General features: G+C 41.9%; 1 protein-coding gene across 2 annotated transcripts in view; it reads left to right on the top strand.

The window, feature by feature from the left end:
* Window positions 1–24,137, top strand: part of ptgis (prostaglandin I2 (prostacyclin) synthase) — a 101,565-nt gene that overhangs the window by 5,703 nt on the left and 71,725 nt on the right. For both annotated transcript variants that reach the window (XM_072556642.1, XM_072556641.1), the window contains one exon: window positions 23,939–24,062. In XM_072556642.1, the coding sequence (XP_072412743.1) occupies window positions 23,939–24,062 (124 nt within the window). The remainder of the gene's footprint in view (window positions 1–23,938; window positions 24,063–24,137) is intronic.

Raw genomic sequence — 24,137 nt, 5'->3', positions numbered from 1 at the left:
TTCCCTCTAAATTTCCTACTGGCTGCATCGGCCTCTAAGGTCTGTGCATGGCAGCGACTTCAGGAACCAGAAGCCAATGCCATAATTGGCGTGCTGGCACTGATGGAACATTGCTCAAGAGGATGCAATGGAGATTTACCAGAATGCTGCCCGAGCTGGAGAGTCTGGGCTATGAAGGAAGATTAGATAAGCTAGTGCAGTTTCCCTTGGAGCAGCGAAGATTAAGAGGATACCTGATAACAGTGTATACAATTATGAAAGGTATAGTAGAGGGGTCAATAACAAATGGGGCATAGATTCAAGGCTGAGAGAATTGAGGACTTTTATTTATCACTCGGAGGTTGGTGGAAAATTCACCTTGCTAAAAGAATGGGTGAAACAGAAACTCTCGAATAATGCTTCTGGCCCGGGCCCCCAGCCATGTTCCTAGACACCAGTGTGAGCATAGTAGGCCCCTGGAGGCCCACACCCTGGTAATTTAGTCTAATTGTACCATCTTGACCCAGAACCTGGCCAAACCAAATTTAGTAATTGGCATTCACTGCTCAGAGAGTTTGGCCAATTTATGATGGGAGAATTGAGGGATGATGCTCATTGCTATGGAGTTGCTGCTCTGAAATCAGTGAGCTTGACTTGCCAGGATTTGGAGCCAAGATGGCAGCTGGAAGTGCAAATATGTCTGGCCGCAGCAGGAAGTGCAGTGACTTTCAGGGCCCAAACTTGAAGACAGGTGGCAATGGTTCTGAGGAATGAAACAGAGGTGAACCTCCAAAGGCAGATTCATTAACATCAAAATGATAGCAGGGATACCCTGACCCCATCCATTAATCCCTCCACTGATTGTTAACAGAGGAAGATTGTTGTAAAAGAGACAATAATTACTCCCTGGCAGCCTAAACAATATACCAATGAAAACCTGAAGTAAATCCTACTGCTATAAAATATAACTGAGATAAACCATATCAGATAAATCAAGTCAGGTATGAATTTTTCGCATCTTCCATTTACTAGCTGTAAACCTTAGCAGTGGTAATAATCAATGATAAACCATGTCAACAATAAACCCTAACAGCTATCAGCAAAAAAAACAGTACCAACCATAATCTTACTGGATGCCCAGGAAACACTTTCGTCAATAGTGATTAATGATATTGTCATTAGGGTAAAGGCATGCCTTAAATAGGATAAGTTTATACAGGAATAATATAAAAGCATTGGATATTTGTTAAATGTTGAGACATATATTGTAACAATAGTAAGCAACTTCTAATGTATGGACTTGCATCATTAAACAGCATAATTGTTTGGAGTGGTTTGAATGTGAGGAACTGCAAAGTATTCTCAACTAACAGTCAGCAGTTCTGCACTACAAAATGAACAGTAGATCTCTGAATTTTGAATGGAAGTCTCACTCTGCTACTATCTTTGGATGTGCAGCCATCTTACTGGAAAACATTCTTTGTCATCCAAGGATGCCATTCAAATATGAATCAGAGGTTTATACCTGTTTCAGAAGGCTACCACCAGTTTCAACACTTTTAGTTTTGGATTCACCCTTTTTAAAACATACTTTCTGATCCTGGTTTGAGAGAGCAGCTTTAGGACAGTTGTTTAAACAGAATAATTATGTGCTCCTAGCCAGGAGATTTGAAATATATTGTGCATACTGTAGGTATTTTTCACAAGTATAGAGCATTTACATAAGTTTTTTGTTAAAATTCTAAAATATCTAAGTGAGACCAAACATGCATTACCAGACCAGCCAGAAACTGATTGCTGCCTCGTTGGAGATGCAGACCTCAGTAGGCTTTTTTTAAAAAGATTAATTTGTTTACAGGACATGGGCACCACTGGTTCAGCCACCATTTATTGTTCATCCTTAACTCCCCTTGAGTCACCCAAGTGGTGAGTCACTTCTTTGGAAGTCCTTTGAAGTCTAGGTTCACCCAAAGTGCTGCTCAGAATGGAGTCTAATTGAGATGAGGCCTGAAGCTTAATTGTGATCACTCCCAGATTGAACTGTTTCATTATGGTGAATGTTCCATTCACACAATTGATGCAATGGATTACACTCTCTGCAACTAGATCCTCAGTTTCCTAAGCTACAAGCCACAATCAGTAAAGATGGGAACAATATTTCATCCTCACTAACACTGGAGCCTCCCAGGGATGTGGACTCAGCCCCCTACTGTACTCACTGTTTTCCCATGACGGCGTCGCCAAATACCAGACTAATGCCATTTACAAGTTCGCTGATGACACCGCCATAGTCGGTCGAATCTCAGATGGCAACAAAACAGACTACAGACTGGAGGTGAAAGACCTGGAAATATGGTGCACTGAGAACAACCTAACTCTCAATGCTGGCAAAACCAAGGAGCTCATTATTGACTTTCGACGGGATGTTACTCATGCCACCTCTACACATTAACAGCACAGAGGTGGAACAAGTGGAGAGTGTTAAGATCTTGGGAGTGGTCATCCACAACAAGTTTTCTTGGACTTTTCATGTGGACGCACTGGTTACAAAGGCCCAACAAATTCTCTTCTTCCTCAGACAGCTGAGAAAGTTTGGCATGATGGCAAATATCCTTGCCAACTTTTATGGGTGCGCCATCAAGAGCATTCTGTCTGGATGCATCACTACCTGGTATGGCAACTGTACCATTCAAGATCAGAGACTTTTACAGAAAGTGATGAACTCGGCCGGGACAATCATAAAGACCAACTTCCCATCTATAGAATCCATCTACCAGGCCCGCTGTCAAGGAAAGGTCACCAGTATTCTCAAAGATCCATCCCACCCTGGCAATGTTTTTCTACAACCTCAACCAGCGGGGAGAAGGTACAGAAGCCTGAGCACACACACCAGCCGGTTTTGAAGCAGTTTCTACCCTATTGTTTTAGAATACTGAATGGACTCGCAAACTCTTAACATTCGCCTGTATCTGTGTTTTTGCTTTTGCCACTGTTTACCTATTATTTACTTATCTATGCTACTTAACTCTGTGATCTGCCTGTATTGCTCGCAAGACAAAGCTTTTCACTGTGTCTCAGTACACGTGACAATAAATTCAATTCAATTCAATCTCTCTGAAGTAATTCTGGATTTATGCCACTACTTTTCCAAATGGTACATGAAGTGGAAATACGTGAAAGAGATGCAGAATCAATACGATAGCTGCATCATGACAAATGAGAATGTGTTTTCTTTAAAACTGGTCATTAAATCTGGTTGACAGACCTTCCCGAGTTCATATCATATGCAAGAGGAGTGGTACTTTCATCCAAATGGAGCTGCATGATGTCACATCAGGATGAACATGCCTTTATAATTTTAACCATGAAAAGTACAAAGTAACATTTTATGAGGGAGAAATTTTACATTCTTAGTGTAAACATGCACATCCTTGATGGCTAAAAATTGGCTCAAAACAAAATGTCCATTGTTCAGTTTGGGTTAGTCAGGGTTACAATAGTATGAGTGTTACCAGAGTTCTACTCCTTTCAGTGATTACAATTCTAAACTCAATCTGTTATAAGTTTGGAGGAGAATTCTTAGGGTTGTAGCAACTGCCAAAGCTGTTAAATATTAACACCAGGTACCAAGCTATGTTTAAAATATCCCTGACAGTGGAGCCTTAACTGTGTAAATCAGGCTGGCTAGTGATTTGAACGAAGCAATTGAGGCAGCAATGAAATGAAACCACATAAACTGGGATAGCAAAGGGCAGAATTAATGTTTATGGGAATAGGCAATCAGCCAACGCAAACAAGAATGTAAAAACAGAAGAGAAACAAAGAGCCTGAGAAAAGAAATTCAGAAAAGCCTCTGGTTAAAAACGTACAAAGGTCAACTAAAATATGGGATTCTGAAGAATGGATGTGCAGTTCTGTGGCTGCCCGAAATGACTTTGTCTGCCCTATCCCCACACTGGTAAACATCAGAGAAAAGAACACCAAATTATACCCACCTTGCAGGGGAGATATCAGGATCAAGAGTGGATCTTCGAGTCTTCAGAGCAAGTGGAGATCATCGCTGGATCGTGATTGGACATTGGAGGATCGTTTGGTTGTGCTGACCTGCTCTTGGTGGATCTTTATGCTGGCTTCGGCCGAACGCCAATTCAGGGACCAGCCGCCCGCAGCCCAGGCCAGGGCATTCGCAACACAGTCTGAGTGATTGTGAAGAAAGTGGAGGATCATACACCTGCTGATCGGACAGTGATCGTCAAGAAGGTTCTGCTGGTGTGCTGTGGGTTTGATGCAGCGGACGTGTACTGCCTGCAGGATTTCCCTGGGGCAGGCTACTTCGACGTGACCTTCAGGAGTGTGAAGCAGTGCGAGCAGCTGCTGAAGGTGTTCAAGGAGAAGGAAGGGGAGCCGCTGTTCTCCATCTTGTCAGTGGTCCCATTCTGTGTGCTTCCTGCACAGAGGAGTCGGGTGGTTACAATTCCTATGTACAACCCCCACATCCCAGCAGCTGATGTCCTGACCTTCTTGAGAAGGTATGTCCAGGTTGAGGGAGAAAGCACCGATGTGGTCGACCCTTTCAGGAGCTGGACCAGCAAGCGGCAGGTCAGGATAACTCTCAGGGTCGATGCCAGTGGGAACATCCTCCACCCACCCTCCAGCTTTGCTATTGGAGGGAGCAGAGGGTACCTGATGTACACAGGGCAGCCGAAAGTGTGCCAAACCTGTGGGAGGTCAGGCCACATGGCGGTGGACTGTAAGGCCAGCAACTGTTGGAGCTGCAAGAAGGAGGGTCACCTGACCAAGGAATGCAAAGAGGCCAAGAACTGCAACCTGTGCGGAGTGGCAGGCCACGTGTATAAAGCATGCCCCAGACAAGGGGCCGCCACCTACGCACAGATGGCCGGAGGTGGCAATGCGAGCCAAGGACTGCAAAAGGCCAGCAAGATACCACAAACCAGCAGGGGAACGGTGTCTGGGGGCACCCGGGAGGATGGAACGGAGCAGACGGCAGCCAGCAGGGAGGTGCAGCAGCTAATCCAAGCTTCCACAGGACAGACGGAGGAGATGGAGGAGGAGCAAACCAAGGAGGCAGGGGACTGGATTCTTGTAAAAACCAGGAAGAGGAAACATGGCCAGGCCCCCAAAGCCACCCAGCAAAGGGGGAAATGACACCTGCATGAGAAGGATACAGGCAGCTCTTCAGATGGTGAGGACGGGCGTAAGGAGGGTCATCACCAGAGGAAGAGACAGAGTGCTGTGGGGAGAAAGGAGGGCAGCACCCCCCAGACAGGAAATGATGAACCCTCTGAGGGGGCTGGCAAAGACCACACCCCCACCTGGTGAGAACCAGGAGGTACCCACCACCCCACAGCTCCAGGTAACTGGGAGCAGCGATCCTTGGACAGCCCCACTGAAAGACAGAGAATGGGACTGTGCGAACCCTGGTCCCGACCTGAAGATGCCAGAGCGGGGAAATGCTTGCAGCGTGGAGCTGGACAGCTACCTCAGCGCTGCGAGTGTCCAGCAGTTTGCGTTCACCACAGGAATGCAGATAGCTACCGCAGAGAGGCAGGGCCAACAGCAAATGGACACTGGTAACCTGATAAACTGTTGAAATAGGGATAAAGATTGCCAGTATTAATGTGCGTAGCATTAAATCTGCTATGCAATGTGTCTCTACGTTGGCCTTCCTGGCCAACGTTAAATTCGATGTCCTGTTTCTGCAGGAGTGTGGGAGATGGTCGAACTCTTGGGCCCGTGGGCCGTCAGTTTGATCAGGGGGCAACGATCGCCGCGCCTCCGGCCTGAGTATCCTGTTGCGAGGAGGTAACTTCACCATCTCTGAGGTTAAGGAGGTGGTGGGCGGGCGCCTCCTTGTCGCTGATGTCATGTATAGAAACACTCCCGTGAGACTAATCAACGTGTACGCCCCAGTGGGTCAGAGTGAATGGTTGGCCGTCCTGCAGCAACTTCCACTGTTGCTGGCTATGTCCAGTCCGGTCATTCTGGCCGGAGACTTCAACTGTATCATTGATGCAGATGGACAATCCAGTGGGGGTGGGGGACAGTAAACTGGACGCCACGTCCAGAGCCCTGATGGAAACGGTCAAAGATGCCAAGCTGCACGACGTCTTCAGCACCCTTACAGATGGAGCGCAGCGTAGATACACCTGGTCACGGGCAGACGGGTCTATCCGCTCAAGGATAGATTACCTGTTTATGTCCCGAACGCTCTCGGTCAGATCCACCGACGTCAAGCTGGTGTTCTTTTCTGACCACTGCCTCCTGCTGGCCGACTGTCACCTACAGGACGAGCAGTGGGCTGGTAAGGGAACGTGAAAGCTGAACACCAAGCTGTTGACTCTGGGAAACATCGAGGAGCTCAAGAGGCACTATGCAGTTTGGAGAATCGTGAAGCCCCTGTTTGAGTCTCCAACGGACTGGTGGGAAACCGTAAAAGGGAACATCAAGAGGTTCTTCATCCTCAAAGGTGTTCAGGAGGTGAGAGAGAGGTGGGGAAAACTGTCCCAACTCCAGGAAAGTATGCAGAACCTGCTCCTGCTGCAGACGATGGGGGCCGATGTCACGGACGACCTCCAGGAGGTGAAGGGCCAGCAAGTCTCGCTCTTTGCCTCGGAGGCCTCCAAGATAAGCTTCCAGTCCAGAGTCCGCTCCATGGAGCAGGACGAGACATGCTCATGTTTCTTCTTCCAGAAGGTGCACAAAGAGAGCTCTGTGCTCAGCAGCCTGAAGGAAGAAGATGGCTCGGTAATGTCATCTCAGGCTGACATCATGAGGATCAGCAAATCCTTCTATGCCAGTCTGTATGACCTGAAGCCAACCGACAGCGCGGCCTCCCAGTCGTTCCTGTCCTCTATCACAGAGGTCTTAGACGACAGAACACAGGAGAGGCTGGACCAGCCGCTATCTCTAGACAAGCTGACCAAGGCCCTTGAGTCCTTTGAAAAGAATAAAACTCCCGGAAGCAACGGCTTACCGGTCGAGCTCTATTCTGCACTGTGGGACTTAATTGGCCAGGACCTGCTAGAGGTGTATGTCAGTATGCTTCGGGCAGGTACCATGAATAAATCCATGAGGAAAGACATCATCACCCTCATCTACAAGCAGAAGGGGGAGAGAGGCAATCAGAAACTGGAGACCAATCTCACTATTAAATGCAGATTACAAAATCTTGGCAAAGGTCATCGCCAACCGGGTTAGGTCTGCTCTTGGATCGGTGATCCAACCTGACCAAACCTGTGCTGTACCAGCAAGGAAGATCGCTGAGAGTCTTGCACTCCTCAGGGATATGATCGCCCACGTGCAGGACAGGGGGCTGGACATCTGCCTCATCAGCCTGGACCAGGAGAAAGCCTTTGATAGGATATCACACACATATATGAGATGTTCTCTCCAAAATGGGCTTTGGGGAGGGAATCGGAAATTGGATCAGACTGCTCTACACCAACATTGTCAATGCAGTCTCAATCAATGGGTGGAAATCAGATAGCTTCCCAGTCAGATCTGGAGTCAGGCAGGGCTGCCCTCTCTCTCCTACCTTGTTTGTGTGCTGCATTGAGCCATTTGCCGAGTCCATCAGGAAGGATGCAAACCTGAGAGGGGTGACTATTCCTGTCAGCGGGGCCCTGCAGGTTAAGGCAGGGATGATGTCGCTGTTTTCTGCTCTGATCCGCTGGCTGTGCACAGACTCTTGTGCATATGTGACCAGTTCGAATGGGCCTCGGGGTCCAAGGTCAACCGAGGCAAGAGCGAGTCCATGCTCTTCGGGAACTGATTCAACCAATCCTCTATCCCCTTCACTGACAGGATTGAAGGTGCTGGGTGTTTTGATTCGGAGGGGCTGGGGCGTGCCAAGTCTTAGGGGGAGCGTGTCAAGAAAGTGAGGCAGAAACTGGGCAGATGGAAGCTACGATCGCTCTCCATCGTGGGTAAAAACCTGGTCATCAGGTGTGAGGCACTGTCAGTGTTGTTATATGTGGCCTATTCCCAGGACCTGTGCCGTCACAGTCACCCAGGCCATCTTCCATTTTATATGGAGACCAAAGATGACCAGGGTCTGAAGGGACTCTATGTACAAAGCTCCGGGCAACAGGGGAAAAAACACATCCAATGCCACACTCAGCCTGATGGCCACCTTTGTGTGTGGCTGCATCAAGCTGTGCGTGGATCCCCGGTACGCAAACACAAAGTGTCACTACGTACTGAGGTTCTACCTGTCCCCGGTGTTGCAAAGGATGGGCCTGGCCTCGCTGCCGTGGAACGCTCCAAGTAGTTGGACCGTTCCGTATCACCTGTCCTTTGTAGAGAAATTTATGAAGAAAAACACCTTCGACCACAAGTCCATCAGGAAGTGGTCAGCATGTAGTGTCCTTGAGACCCTTCGGGAAAAGGAGAGGGAGGATCCTGTCAAGCAGTTCCCTGAACAGACTGTCAAAGCCATTTGGCAGAATGCCTCATTGCCAGAACTTTCTAACAAGCACCAAGACATGGCTTGGATGGTGGTGAGAAGGGCTCTGCCTGTGAGATCCTTTATGCCCGCCCAGACTCTCTACCACACCTCACGCTGCCCTCAACGCAGCTGTGGAGGGGACAAGACGGTCACACACCTCCTTCTGGAATGTGCCTACACAAAGGAAGTCTGGAGAGGAATGCAGTGGTGTTTGGTCCAAGCAGCGCCGTGACGCAGGACACCGTGCTCTACGGTCTGTCCCCCGGGACGCACACCAAGACGAACATCAACTGTGCCTAGAGGATTATCAACTCAAAGAAAGACACTCTTTGGTCTGTCCGAAACCTGTTGATCTTCCAGCTGAAGGAGCTGACCCCGACTCAGTGTTGTGGACTGGCACATTCCAAGGTCCAGGACTACGTGTTGAGGGACGTGCTGAAGCTGCTGCCAATGCGCGGCAGGGAAAGACCACCGTGTAACGTCTGCCTGTCAAAGAACAGGGGGCCCATGCAGTAAGTGGGCTCCGCTGACACCTCAGCTAAATATATGGGGGGTCAATGTACAGATTTGTATATATGAATGATTACTCAATCTCTGTATGCAAAGAAATGGAATGTTTATGTAAGTATGGCATGACCAATTGCACAGATCATCAAAATATGTTTATGAATAAAGTATATTTTTGAAATAAAGAAAAGAACACCCAATTACATCACAAGTAACCATTATCAGCATTAGGTTCTCATCCAAAATTTGGCCCAGTGTCAAAATTAAAACCTTGGAACTGAATTTCAGTCCAATGTTTCAAATTAAGGAACTCTTACATGTTGCATTTACCTGGAGAGAGAAAGCTTACAGATTGTTATCTCCAGTTGCTCAGATTCAGGTCCCCATTATTTTGTAAATAAAATGGTGGTTTTATTTCACCTGCCTTATGCTGAGAAATGACTTGGGCAGTATTGCAAGGCAATCTTTTTCTCCCAATAAGGAGAGGAAGCTTTGTATTCTGCGATGAGATTGAAGGAGTGAATTTCCCAACTTCACTGTACTGAGTTACTAAATTCCAAAGATCTTCTCCTGCAGAAGTCATTGGGTGAATAAAGCATCCATTTCTAACATGCCTCCAGAATATCTGATGTTATAGTTGTGATAAGCAGGGCATTTACTCACTAGTGTCTGGTGGAGACAATATTCTGTAATGATTGAGATGTGATTTATTGTGAATAGATTAGTTGTGTAAGTTATTGCTGATCTTGGTTTGATCACTAACAACTGGAATTTTGGGTTGATCCTGAGACAGTGTATCATTCATGGACTAAGTATCAACGTATTTGGAGCAGGAGGAGGAGCAGAGAGTGTTGCCCTAGGGCATAGGCTTCATTCAAGCTGATTCGGCCCTAAGGGTGCATACCTTCCAGATGCATTCTACAAAATGTTAGTCCCAGAATTTCTGTTTAAAGTTTTCATCCCTCCATTTTATCCTGGTTCAGATCTGATACCTACTGGTGCATCCATCACCTTTACTTTAAATGGGATAATGGTCTGTGTCAGTCAAAACTATTTTCTCTCTTCAAATGGTTTTCTAACTGATTCAACATTTACATCATAAATTAGTTTCTACATTGGTCTACTCTGAATCTGATTGTTTTTATTAGATAAAACCTGATAATAAAAATGATAAATGTTGGAAATACTCTGCAGACCAGGCAGGACTTATGCACAGAAAAGGAGATCATAACTTTAGAGTCATACAGGTTGACATCACAGAGAAAGGCACTTTCACATGTCATGTCTGCACTTATCACAAACAAACACCTAACTATTCTAATCCCATTTTCCAACACTTAGCCCATGGCTTTGAATGCCTTGGCTTTTCATTTGAAAGGGAGGTGTACATGTGCCAGATTCCTGCTAATGGCTCTCCAGCTTGTCAGCGTATTCTCACCTTCAGCCAGACAGCGTGTTCCTACCTTCAGCCGATTTTTAGGGAGGCAGCTGCTTGGGATGTGACAGCTACGTATCTGCCTTTGGGCTGAGAGAGCCAATTTATTACTTAAAGTGCCAATTGAGAACACTCTTCACTTGCCATGTGGACTGCCAGAAGGTGGATGGGCTGCTTGAATGTAGCTGGAGCCTGTAATTGGAATGGTGATGGACTCCAAATGGCTAGTCAGAAAGCACAGAAGCACAAACTGCAAAGCAATTCACAGGCTGTCCTGTGAATAGACCTCCCTTCTGCTAAGGCAGGCAGGCAGCTGTGGCCAGTATTTATTTTGTACAAATCTTAAGAACATACCTCTATCTTAAATTATCCTTGCAGTTTCCCACCTACAGGAGTAACACCCATCACTCCCATTGTGTCTGCTGGCTACCCAGACCCTTATACACTCCAATTAACCTGGGTACTGATCCCACTGACTGTTTCATTGCCAAGGATTCCCAGAGTTAGCTCCTTAATTGGCTTTCTCAGAAATCCCTTTCAGTGTCCTAATACACGCACTTTCAAGTTTTCTGATGTGGAATTTAGCCCAAAGTCAAACTCACGAACTGGATCTCAACTCAGCCAATGTTTTGCTTCAGTAATTGTACATCACAGTGTATTTCTTATTCAATACATCTACAATATTTTTGTGTTCAAATGATAATGCTTTCTGATTTTCAGATATTAAACACATTTCAGTACTTTAAAAAATATCAATCTCAACTCCTCCCTCAATGCTGGGAAACTCCTGATTTAAACACTAGTCTTTCTGAAAAGCTCCATTGGAAACTGTTGTGTTGAAGAAATCCTTCACTGCTTGTATTGCTGTCTTACCTTGATATTTCATGGTCACTAACAGGATTACATCTCCTTCTTTTGAACTAGTCAACCGCTTAACAAGAAAATGCATTATCCTCATCTCCAAATGCCCTTTTCTCACCTCAGCTATGTTACCACTTGCTGTGGATGTACACACCTCTCAGGTTGCAGAAGGATTCAATAGTGTACAGAACGTACCTCAATGTTGCATGAATTAAAAACATGTAACATATTGGGAACACTTCAGGACCCCAATAATGATCTTATGTGTTTATAGTCTGGAATCAATCAAATGCAATGACATGATTGATTCAAACTGTGCAATGTGAATAGGTTTAACGCATTCACTGAGTCGAGTGGTTGTTTTTGCTAATCTGCTAATGACACTGGCTGAAAAGTAATTTGTAAGTCCCTTGAATTTTCATCAAGAAAGACTTAATACGTTGAAGACTAAGTCATTAAAGGATGCTGAATTGTTGCCATTACTTCATTCATTTTCACTCGTCGACCTGGGCTGTATTTAGAACATAGATTAGATATTATGCCCAGTTTCAAATGAGGATTCAAAAAGTCTTCCCTTTGCTGATTTTAAGGTTTTTCACTTAGTTGCTTTACATTGAAATGATCAAAGATAAGAATTTCAGTTTCTATCCACGTTCTAAATATAAATAGAAAAAATAAATAATTATTAATGTCAAGAGCAGGAAATATTGTAATTACATTCAAACATTTATTGCAAATATATTGGCAACCATCTCAATTCTGTGTACACAAGGGGTGCCAGGTGCAGTTAAGTGAAAGAATGCAGCTGCTGCAGATTCTAATAAATAACCGAGATACTACAAGTTCAAATTTTAAGTTATCTTGACATTACACATGCTTTCACTGACTGACATTGATTGATTAGCGATTCAATTGAGAACCATTAGCACTAGAGTGGAAAGATTAAGAGATAAGCAAAAGTTGTTGAAAATGCCAGCATTTAATTGTAACAGAATATTGTAATTATTAAAATTGTATCAAAATATTAGAATTAGACAACAAATTACTCTTACTGTGCCTGAGAGTATTCAATCGCCAGAACATAATGCACAGCAAAATTAGTTGAGGCGTGAAATTGTAGTGCACGAGTAAGGGCCTGCCCAATTTCAGTGTTAATATAATGGTATTGGGATTCTACAGTTTTTTTTTCGCTTTACAGTATGTCTAAGTGTTCCAATGACTCCAGGCATAGAAAGGCAAAATCTACTTCATGTTTTTATCTCATGTAAATCTGGTATTTTCTTCTGAAGAGAGAGTCAAACCTTTTGGTTCTGTGCTTATCAGGACAAACTCATGAATGCCAAATTCCAAATGATCACAACAAATTATACTGTAGGAGAAAGAGGTTTAGAATGGTTGGAAAGTCAAGTCTGATTGGCCAAGGTATTGCCATGGAAAATACAATAACAATGAACTATAGCCTCCCAAGTTCTCGTATTTGTCCTGATGAGCACAAAATGAAATCTTTCAGCAGAATGCCTCACTTTTCAATGCTTTAGAGATGCTGGTGTTGAACTGGGGTGTACAAAGTTAAAAGTCACACAATACTAGGTTATAGTCCAACAGGTTTATTTGGAAGCACTAGCTTTCAGAGCGCTGCTCCTTTATCAGGTGATTGGGAAGAATAAAACTGTAAGACACAGAATTTATAGCAAAAGTTTACAGTATGATGCAACTGAAATTATATATTGAAAGAGACCTGGATTTTTGTTATGCCTCTCAACTTTTAGAATGACTATGTTGGTTTCAGTTCTTTCATATGTAAATCACAAAACTTTTTTTTAAAAGTTACATTCTCAAGTGAAGTTATAAAAAAAGTTTTACGATTTATGTATGAAAGAACTGAAAACAACATGGTCATTCTAAAAGTTGAGAGACACAACAAACAGTCCAGATCTTTTTCAATATATAATTTCAGTTACATCACACTGTAAACCTGTGCTATTTCTTCTGTGTCCTACAGTCGTATTCTCTACAATCACCTGATGTAGGAGCAGCACTTCGAAAGCTAGTGCTTCCAAATAAACCTGTTGGACTATAACCTGGTGTTGTGTGATTTTTCTCTTTTCAATATTCAGGTTCTGTACTACCAAGTTTCTCTTTTGTTTTATTTACATTTCGTTTTCTCAAATTGAGACAACATCCAAATTTAATAACTTGGTTCCATTTTTTATCATCAGTTTAATATTTTTTCAGGCTAAATTCTGCTTTGCTAGATTTTGGGTTTAGGTTGCAGTCCAAGGCTTAAGCACAAAATTTAAGGCTGACACTCCAGCGCAGGGAGTGCTACAAAGTGGGAGGTGCTGTCTTTTGATTGAGACTAAGGACATAACTGACTATTTTGAAGAAGAGCAGGGAAGTTAACCCTGGGGCCTTTGCCAACATTTAACAGCATTAAGACTTATTATCTGGTCACTACCACATAGCTGTTTGTGCAAATTTGTTAAATGCAGATTAGCTGCCACTCTTTTGGCATTACAACAGTGACAACAATTCAAAAAGTATTTCATGAGTTGTAAAGTACTTTGAGGTATCCCATCGTTGTGAAAGTTGTACACAATACAAGTTTTTTTGTTTGCTAGACATAAGCTTCCCCCTGAGGCCAGTTCACTTGTCGAGTTGGATTGTCACAGAACATCCACCTGTTGCTGTGATTCAGATCTATTTTCAGAAGTCGTGCACATTAGGAATTTTATACTGATCCTTAAATGGATTTCTGTCTCTGAGGGTGCTCACCACTATTAGCCGGAGTATGCCATGGTGCTGCAGCATTACCTTAGGCACCAACGATGACGAAGAGAACTTCTCAAAGATTAGAAAGACAACTCCACAAAGATTAGTGCAACCATTTTATTTAAGGCAACAAATGAACTGAAGTGTTTATATGTTATTGACATGTGCAGAAGAGAAAGTGATGACAATTTTTTGACAATTCCCTCACAAAAGAGAGGCTTGTAATCATAAAATGGCTTTTACCACATCAAGGATTTTCTATTTACACACGGGATCTGGGCATTACTGGTAAGACCAGCATTTCTATTCCCATTTCTAATTAACCTTGAATTGAATGGCTTGCTGGGCTATTTCAGAGGGCAGTTAAAAGTCAACCACATTGCTGTGGATCCAGAGTCATTTCTAGAACAAGATCAGGTAAGGATAGCAGACTTCTTTCCCAAAAGTACATTAGTGAACCACGTGGGTTTTACAACTATCAGCAATGGTTATGTGGTCATCATTAGACCAACTTTCAATTTCAATTTTTTTTATTGAATTCAAACTTCACTCTCTGCCATAGTGGGATTCAAAGCTACATTTCCAGAATATTAGTCTGTGCTTCTGGGTTACGAGTTCAGTGACATTATTATCACGTTAGCTCTTCGCCATTTTCTCTTAAGTATACTGTTACACTTTTGAAATCCAGCCACTGCTGTAGCATAGAAAATATGGCAGCCAATCTGCAAAAAAAAACCTCCAAATAGGCAAGTGGCAGCCAGAAATTTAGTTTTTTTATATATTGATATTGATTGGGGATAAATATTGACCAGGACATTAGGGATAATGTCTGTACTGTTCTTTAAAATAGTACTATGGATTTCATTTTTTTTGTCCATGTAAGAGAGAAATTGAGGCTTGGTTTAAACATTTCAACCAAAAACAGGCCCTCTCAAAATTAGATCACTTAGATTAATTAAGTAGTCAGTCAGTATATCTTGAAACAATATAGTGGCCTATTTACATGCAGCCTATTTTGTTCTGATAAACTGCAAGTATTACCAAAATATTAATGTGGTATTTCCTGTCTCTGACTTGAACTTGAAAGTATAATGGAATCTGATGATTCATTAAATAATAAACATTCATAAATTTTCATCTGTATACAATTCACTTATAACAAATGAGATTTATTAATGATGCAATTAAGGGAGGGCTGCAATTTCCCTGTCCATATTAAAAGTTTATTGTATCCCTCAGTACAATCAGGCCCCTAAAATTAACAGAAGGAAATTGATTTTACAATCCCACAATATGTCACCATAATGAATGAACATTTCTCTCCCATGTGTGGCATCATTTTAGACATTCATCATTTACTGAGTAAATTAATCATCAGAAAATTCAATTACAGAACACAGGTTTTAATGTATTCAGTCTTATCGCAGTCTGGGGAGAACTTTGGTTTAATATGTATATTTGGAAGGAAAGGTCTTTACCCACCAATTCAGAGAATTACAGTGGTGAGCACTGACAGATTACCCATCATTCCTACATCAATAAACAGTTCATTAAGTGAGATCAATCAATATGTCAGCCAACACCGTGCCCCAACACCCACTCCCTCCCCCCACCACCACCGACCCCCTGCAAATCAATACCTGCCTACTGAGGAGGAGGGGCAAGTCTTATTAATTTATTCGTTTAAAGGTTGAAGTCGATGATCAACCATGATTTAGAATGGTGGAGCATGCTCAAGGTGTTGGACAGGCAAAAGTGAGAACTGCAGATGCTGGAAACCAGAGTTTAGATTAGTTAAAGAATATTGTGGGGATCCCTCTTGTCATTGCAGTGGTAATGTCTCTACCCCTGAAACAGGAAGCCCAGAATCAAGACCCACGTACTCCAGAGGTGTATAATAACAGATTGATTAGGAAAATAAGTTAATTTATCAAAAATAAAGAATATTGCTATCCATTACCCTTCAGGAGAGGAAACCGAGATCAATAATGCCTCAATGAGGCTGTCTCAAAGGTCAACAGTGAGTACATTTGCAAGACTATCAATCTACAAGATAGTAAGAGAACTTTGGACGTCTCTTTCTTTTCTGTATTTTGGGCATAACTGCATAGCTGCGAAAATTTTGACTATGTTGGTCAGGGTCTTGAGGCCTGGTGTAAGATCCCAATGTCAAATTTGTAAGATAAAGCCTGTGCTGCACATGCTCCATTAAGTTTTATTTTTTCTCTGGTGGAGAGCTTCATTAACTTTACAGAAATACCATGCTATCTCATTGTGCTTGCTGTTATACTAACAAACCCCTTACCACTGACACATTCTCCCATGCACTTCCCCGTGTCACCCCCACTTCATTGGATCTACTATTGACACAGCTCAGCATTAAAATGAACAATTTTGGCATGTTCTGAACTGATGAGCTGGGTATCCCATTGAAGTCCACTACCTATGAATATTGTAGGAATTAAACTGAAGGCCCAAATTCAATTAAGCCTCAGTCAGGAATGAAATATGTTGTTTTCATTTACATTGTAATATTGTAAACATCTCCAGTGCAAATCAATCTACCTCCACCATCAAATCCCAACAGACTGGTACACAGACCACCAAAGAGCTGCTGAGGAGCAAGGGAGTTGCTGATCTTTAGAAAGGTTGAGGTACAACATTGCTAAGGTAGCAGCATGTGACAAATGGTGAATTAATCAAAACAACATTCCTGAAACTTTGCTAACGAAGGCAACTGAGCTATGCAAAAACAATGCATTTATGTAGTAGCTTCGATGTACAAGAGTACTGGAAGGCATACATAAAAAGCAAATGCTAAGAAATTATTCTGGCTGCTTCAGTGAGAAAAGAGTTTCCAATTGTATTCCAGCCATTTCTTTCCATTACACTTTCTCTTGAATCAGATGGCATTACTCTCAGTGGAAAAATTCTGCAAGCTTATCAGCTCAATTGAAAAGGCAAATTGGAACAAACTGAAATAATTCTTTCAAAAATAATGATATAATGCAATAAAATGATTGATCTGTGAACTTGAAATGTTTCCCATTCATTTACATTCAAACTGTCTTAGAACATTTACCTTAAATGGAATGATCATTTTTAAAGCAGCCAAGATGGTTTCATACTCTTAACTGTTTGAGAACTTAATTATTTTTAATGTCAAGGAGTGAAACAATTTGATTTTATACAGCACAAATAATGTAATAAAAATGGGTTTCATTATTTCTTTTCCAATATGCATTCAACTTATTTCCATGAAGACATGTTTGTGCTGTAGAAAATGTAAGTCTTAATTTCATGTCCTACAATATGATATAAAAGCAGAAATTCAGTAAGTACACAGTAAATCAATTGAAAGCAAGATACAGTGGATGCTGGAAATCTAAATTAAAAATATAAAATTCTGGAGGAGCTCAGCAAGCCTGGTAGCATCTGTGAAGAGAGAAATAGAGCTTCTTCAGAATGCATCCTGAGCTCGTGAAGAGTTCAATTGACCCCTAAATTACCATTCTCACACCACTGCACAGTTAGCATGAGTGGGCAGGAATCAGCAGGCTGAATTTGAAAGGTTTTCAGGAATGTGGGAAAGAAACAGAGTACAGTCTTGGAGGATGCCCTGTGCACATAGGGGACAATGAATCAGAAGGAAATATCTTACTTTCCTTCCTCCCCAAATTTACTTAAAACTGATCCTTTTACTCACTACAGTATAACCTCAACAGAGTCTGTTTAAGTAAACACAAGCTTGTTTTACGTTCACATGGAACATGAACCCCTGCTGAGCTCTCATTACCTGTTCTGTCTGAGTTACAAGTTTACATCACTTTTATATGGTTACTCAGCCCACTTTTGCTGGACATTCTCACCTCATACACTGCCTATCACCCACTGGACACATACTACCCACAGCCAAATCCGCAGATACATGTGCATGATCAAATCATGCTCTTCTAACAGCTGAGCACTGTGATTTCAAGCTGCAGTTTTGTAGTATTCATGGGTGGCATGGTGGCACAGTGGTTTAGCACTGCTGCCTCACAGCGCCAGAGACCCAGGTTCAATTCCTGCCTCAGGCAACTGTCTGTGTGGAGTTTGCACATTCTCCCTGTATCTGCATGTGTTTCCTCCGGGTGCTCCGGTTTCCTCCCGCAAACACAAAAATGTGCAGGTTAGGTGAATTGGCCATGCTAAATTGCCCGTAGTGTTAGGTGAAGGGGTAAATGTAGGGAAGTGGGTCTGGGTGGGTTGCTTTTCGGAGGGTCGGTGTGGACTTGTTGGGCCTAAGGGCCTGTTTCCACACTGTAAGTAATCTAATCTGAGATTGCTTCTGAAACTCTCATTCTAACTACAGCAGTGAAAATTTGACCTTTACCATTGATTCAGGCAATCAAGCAGTCGCATAATGTTTTCTTAACGTGAATGCACTAAAGCTATCTTTTAACCCTTATGTTCCCAACTAATGGTGTGGCAGGTCTGGCCTACTTCACTCACCATTTCCCCATGCCCTCCTTACACAGTGCCCCTTACTTATTGGGATCCAATGGGGCCTTCATCCTGGGACTGGTGGTAGTCATAGCAGTACACACTATTAAGCTCAAGCACTGCTGGAGCTGTCAGCCAATCAGAGTAGCTGACAGAGGATGGCTGTTCCTACCACTGAGGGACTGAATTCCCACTAGTCATTAATTTAGCCCCCAAGGCATGTTATTGCTGTGAACCAGGGTTGTTCTGAGCCTGTTGAGTGGCTGCTTACTCTCCATCTGGGGATATAAACCCCGCCTCCACCCCCCCGGCCCACCACCATCACCACCACCCTGCCCATTATCTCTCCTGCTACCCCCCCCCAGAACCTCACCTCTGTTTCAAGCTCTCTACTCTCGTTTCTCCAGTTATATCTCCCCTAAAGTCCCTTGTCTCTGTTGCCTTCTCAAACGCCATTTCCAATTTGTCACTGAAATATATAGTCTTTAAATTTTCTCTGTCATTTTCTCCTTTCAATGTGACTTCAATTTACACCTCAACACCACCCAGCAAGATGGCAGCAGAGCAGATGCTCTTCCCAGAGCTCCTCTGCTCCGCCTGTTCTTCCTGTTCTTTTTGTTTCTTTTTTTTAAGCAGTCTTGGAACAGTGTTCAGGGGACCGTGTCCCTGAAAGGGGAAATGGGTCCTGAAGATCCATGAAAAGGAAAGCGAGACCCAGAGCAGCTCAGTTTACCTTGGTGCAGCTGAGTACTGGTGCAGAGCAGACTGGAGACTATTATTTTTCCTTTTACTTCTCTTTTGCGTTCAAGATTTGTACCTAGGTACTTGTAGCTAAAATGGTGCCACTAGAGGCAGCCATTATAAAAATGTTTCACTGTACACTGGAGTACATGTGACAATAAATGATATTCTATTCTAACTCTCCAACCCCACGTATTGCCACAGGTGCCAAGGACGAACCAGCAGGAAGTCTACTGTAGGATGTATTTTTAATAATGTCTTAATTTCCAAAAAATGTTTCCTATAGTTCCCGCAAGGCATATTGTACATTTTTAGCTGTAAATGGCAGGAAATAGGGAAACCAAATCAAAAGTGGAGATAAAATGAAACAATTGCCTGAGTCATCTTCAGAACACTGATGTCAGTTCAACTGAAAAAAATAGCAAGATGGAAAATCCATGATGCAACTTCCTCCAATTTTGCCTTTCCCCTCACTGGTTTTCATTATTAAATGATACAATGAATGGATTGATAGCTGACTGGGGCTGTTATGAGAGTGTGGTCGTGGTATCTTTGATGGTTAGAAGTTTTCCCTTAAAGGGATAACTTTCTGTCCAAATATCATTGAGATGATTGATGAAACTCAGAAATCTACCAAATTGCAGTTCAATTTCATTTTTCCATTTTCACAAACCTGTTTGCTACTGGTCCAACCAACTCATTAGGGTTTCAATGGCCATACAATTCTGTTTCCATTCATGTTTTAATTTATTATAATGAGATGAAGAGCCATGGAATGGCTCTATTTTCAATCTCTCTGCTTGGTTAAAATAAAAACTTATGTTTCTTTGAGCACAAAGTTGTACTTCACTCTAATACAAATGCAGTTAGTCAAATACAAATGTCTATTGTATCAGAAATTGACCAATTGCAAAGTTTCAGGGAGTGTAGCTGAACAAAGAGACCTTGGAGTGCAGGTTCATCGCTCCTTGAAAGTGGAGTTGCAGGTAGGTAGGATAGTGAAGAAGGCATTTGGTATACTTTCTTTTATTGGTCAGAGTATTGAGTACAGGAGTTGGTAGGTCATGTTGCAGCTGGTCAGGACATTGGTCAGGCCACTGTCAGAATATTGCATGCAATTCTGGTCTCCTTCCTATCGGAAAGATGTTGTGAAACTTGAAAGGGTTCAGAAAAGATTTACAAGGATGTTGCCAAGGTTGGAAGATTTGAGCTATGGGAAGAGGCTTAACAGGCTGGGGCTGTTTTCCCTGGAGCGTCGGAGGTTGAGGGGTGACCTTATAGAAATTTGCAAAATCATGAGGGGCTTGGATAGGATAAATAGACAAAGTCTTTTCCCTGGGGTCGGGGAGTCCAGAACTAGAGGGCATAGGTTTAGGGTGAGAGGGAAAAGATATAAAAAGGACCTAAGGGGCAATGTTTTCATGCAAAGGGTGGTACGTGTATGGAATGAGCTGCCAGAGGAAGTGGTGGAGGCTGGTACAATTGCAACATTTAAAAGGCATTTGGATGGGTATATGAATAGGAAGGGTTTGAAGGGATGTGGGCCGGGTGTTGGAAGGTGGGACTAGATTGGGTTGGGATATCTGGTCTGCATGGATGGGTTGGACCAAAGGTTCTGGTTCCATGCTGTACATCTCGATGACTCTATGACTCTAAGTAAAATAAAGAATATTTTTATGAACAATTAATATTAAGAGAAATATTAAAGATTAAGCATACACACAAACAGGTGCAAAATTAAAAAGAAATAGTGTCCTGTATGTAAAAAAGGAACAGAGAAATTAAAGCCTTTGGAGTGTCATTAAGGTGTTAAATTTTTAACCTGAGATCGTAGTACTTAATTGGTGTCTTAAATCACTAGCAGTATCAAACATTTCTATTGCTCTTTTGAGTTCTTGATGTTTTTGTTTTGATCAGTTCTGTCACCAGGCATTTTCCCTTCATCAAAGGCCAAGAGTACACTCCATTAAGCTGTTTCTAGTTCTGCAGTTAAAAATCATGCTGCAAGAAGTAGTTACTTGAAATAGAGGTTGGTGTGTGTTTTTCTGAGTTCACTGTTTCCAAGCTGGATGATTCAACTTGATGTCTTTCATCTGCCACATGTGAAACTTATCTTAAGGTGTAAATCAAAATAAGAGATGAAGAGAGCCTGATTGGGTATATTAGTTCTGGGATCTTTTGATGAAAAGTCACTTTCAGTGCAGATAATTTTGTTTATTCCATGTTGATTTCATGAAGCTTGGCTTACCAGTGTGGTCACATGATCGCTGTGACCATTTTATACACACTAAAGTAAAGGAAAAATGTTTATGTAAGACCCAGGTATTAAAACCAGATGGTGGAATTTGAAAATTAGTACTCCATATTTTATTAGTATCATGACTGTATTCCTTGAAATTTTAAGTCACTCGCACATCAGATTGTTTTTCACTTCCAATGCACATTAATTAGAGTTTATTTGAAGTGGTTACAGTTAAATTTATTAATGGAGGAAGTACTAAAAGGCAGTGCACTTCAAGTTTAGTTGAAATTGAGAAATTAAAATTTCCTCTTACAACTGAAGTTCAAGGCTTTACTTTGTGGCCAACTGCTTAAATTTCAGCCTTATACTGAAGTGATCAAAACTAAGTATTTAATGTCTGTTTGATCATTGTGATGCACAGTATAATCATGACTTTAACTGATTTGTACTGAAACCTTTTTAAATGCAATTTTGTTAAAAAACAGAATTATTAAATGTCAGTTGTAATATTAATCACAGAATCAGGGTTTTAATGAGCTGAGGATCTTGTGGGTGCAGACGTAGAGTCTCTGCATCTGGGTTCAAGACCCATCTTCGTTAGAGGTGTGTTATAGCATGTGTGATCAGGTTGAATAAACTTATTTTCAAATAAATAATCAAATGTGATTAAGTCAGGTAAATTATTCCATATGATTCCAATATGTTTACCTGATACTTTATTGAGATCACAGTAGAAGAACTCTGACCCATCATACCCAGAATCTAATACAACTGTACCATACAATGGTTTCTTCAAAATTCCTATACCAATTGTAATTTGATCTCTACATTTCTACAAAGTGACATGTTACCAATAAAATGTATTACATAAAAAGGTCCACAACATGGCATTGAATATATCAACATGGTACGAAGTAGACAGACTTGTTACATCTCAGGCTATGCTATAGGGAGAGGCTGAATGAGTTGGGGTTAATTTCCCTGGAGCATCAGAGGTTGAGGGGTGATCTTATAGAGGTTTATAAAATCATGAGGGGCATAGATAGGGTAAATAGGCAGGATCTTTTCCCTGGGGTGAGGGAATCCAAAATTAGAGGGCATAGGTTTAGGGTGAGAGGGGAAAGGTTTAAAAAGAACCTAAGGGGCAACTTTCTTCACACAGAGGGTGGTGTGTGTTTGGAGCGAGCTGCCAGAGGAAGTGGTGGAGGTTGGTAGAAATTACAACATTTAAAAGACATTCGGATGGATATATGAATTGGAAGGATTTAGAGGAATATGAGCCAAATGCTGGCAAATGGGACTAGATTTATTTAGGATATCTGGTCGGCATGGACGAGTTGGACTGAAGGGTCTGTTTCCATGCTGTACATCTCTATGGCACTATGACTCTATGCTAATCATCCTGTTTCCATGATTATATGGTTTACTTGAGCTTTTCACTCACTTCATTACTATAAAAACACTGACCAGAACAACTTTTCCCTGGATCCTGAAGATGTGAATGAGTGACCTTTATGCATTACTTCAGATCCTAATCTTTGGTTTATGCTAGTCCCACAATACCTCCCTGTTCAACAAAGCTGAAAATTATTCTAACTTATTGTGTGTTGATCCCACAAAGAGCCCAAGCCATTGTGGTATATGAGTAATGTAAGCTCAAATTTCCACAAGTTGTATTCTATTGTTTTGATTATGTAATTAAATGTTTGTTTACTTTGTGAAACACTTCTCTTTGATGGTTGAATTAGGCTTTGAGTCAATGAAGTCTGTTTCAACTTTGCCCGTAACTATATTAGCGCCATTTAAGTATATGTGTTGCTCTTGTAACCCATGCGCAATCATTGACACTTTGCAAAGCTCATTCTGATATTTTCTTCCCACTGCATGTTTGGCCAACTTTTTCACTTTTAATCGACCTCCTCTTAATCCATTGTCCCTTTTTTTTGTTTTGGTATCATCTGTAAATTTGACTAGTCTATGACAGAATTCTAAGTTCAAGTTGTTGATGTAAATTCAAAATGACAACATGCTTTGTGGCATCTCACTCAGCACCTAGCCATCATGACTGTCTCCCTGCCCATTCAATGCACACAATTCCTAATTTTATTTCTACCCTTTTTAGTCAATCCAATATAAATACCCAAGATTAACCTCAGAGTTTCCACATTGTTAAGTTTAGATAATAGTGTTGCATGCTATCTGGAAATATAGGTTGGTTGAATTTAAGATAATCTGCTTGAGGTGTCTCATTTGACAAAGAATTCAAGAAGGTCATCAGGCAGAATGTTCCCTATTTGAATACAATGTTACTGAATATGTCTTAATTTAGGTTTTAACATACCTGTGTTATTGCTTTGTTTAAGGTCTGCATTGTTTTGTAACTGTATTGGTATTGGGGATTGTAGCAATAATAGTGAGTTTGCAATTAAAATTCTAATTGTTCTTTTAGGTTACCAAATGAGCCACCATTAGATAAAGGTTTTCTTCCATGGCTAGGTCATGCCTTTGCATTCAGCAAGGATTGTGCCAAATTTTTATTAAAAATGAAGAAAAAGTATGGAGACATCTTTACGGTAAGATCTCTTTAATTTTGAGAATAAACTACATTGGCAATGTTTCAAATATGTTTGCTTCCATTTAGTTTTGCT

The sequence above is a fragment of the Chiloscyllium punctatum genome, chromosome 37, assembly GCF_047496795.1.
Source record: "Chiloscyllium punctatum isolate Juve2018m chromosome 37, sChiPun1.3, whole genome shotgun sequence".
In the NCBI taxonomy this organism is placed as follows: domain Eukaryota; kingdom Metazoa; phylum Chordata; class Chondrichthyes; order Orectolobiformes; family Hemiscylliidae; genus Chiloscyllium; species Chiloscyllium punctatum.
Note: the sequence above shows the minus strand (reverse complement) of the source record. Positions and strands in the feature narration are given on the sequence as shown.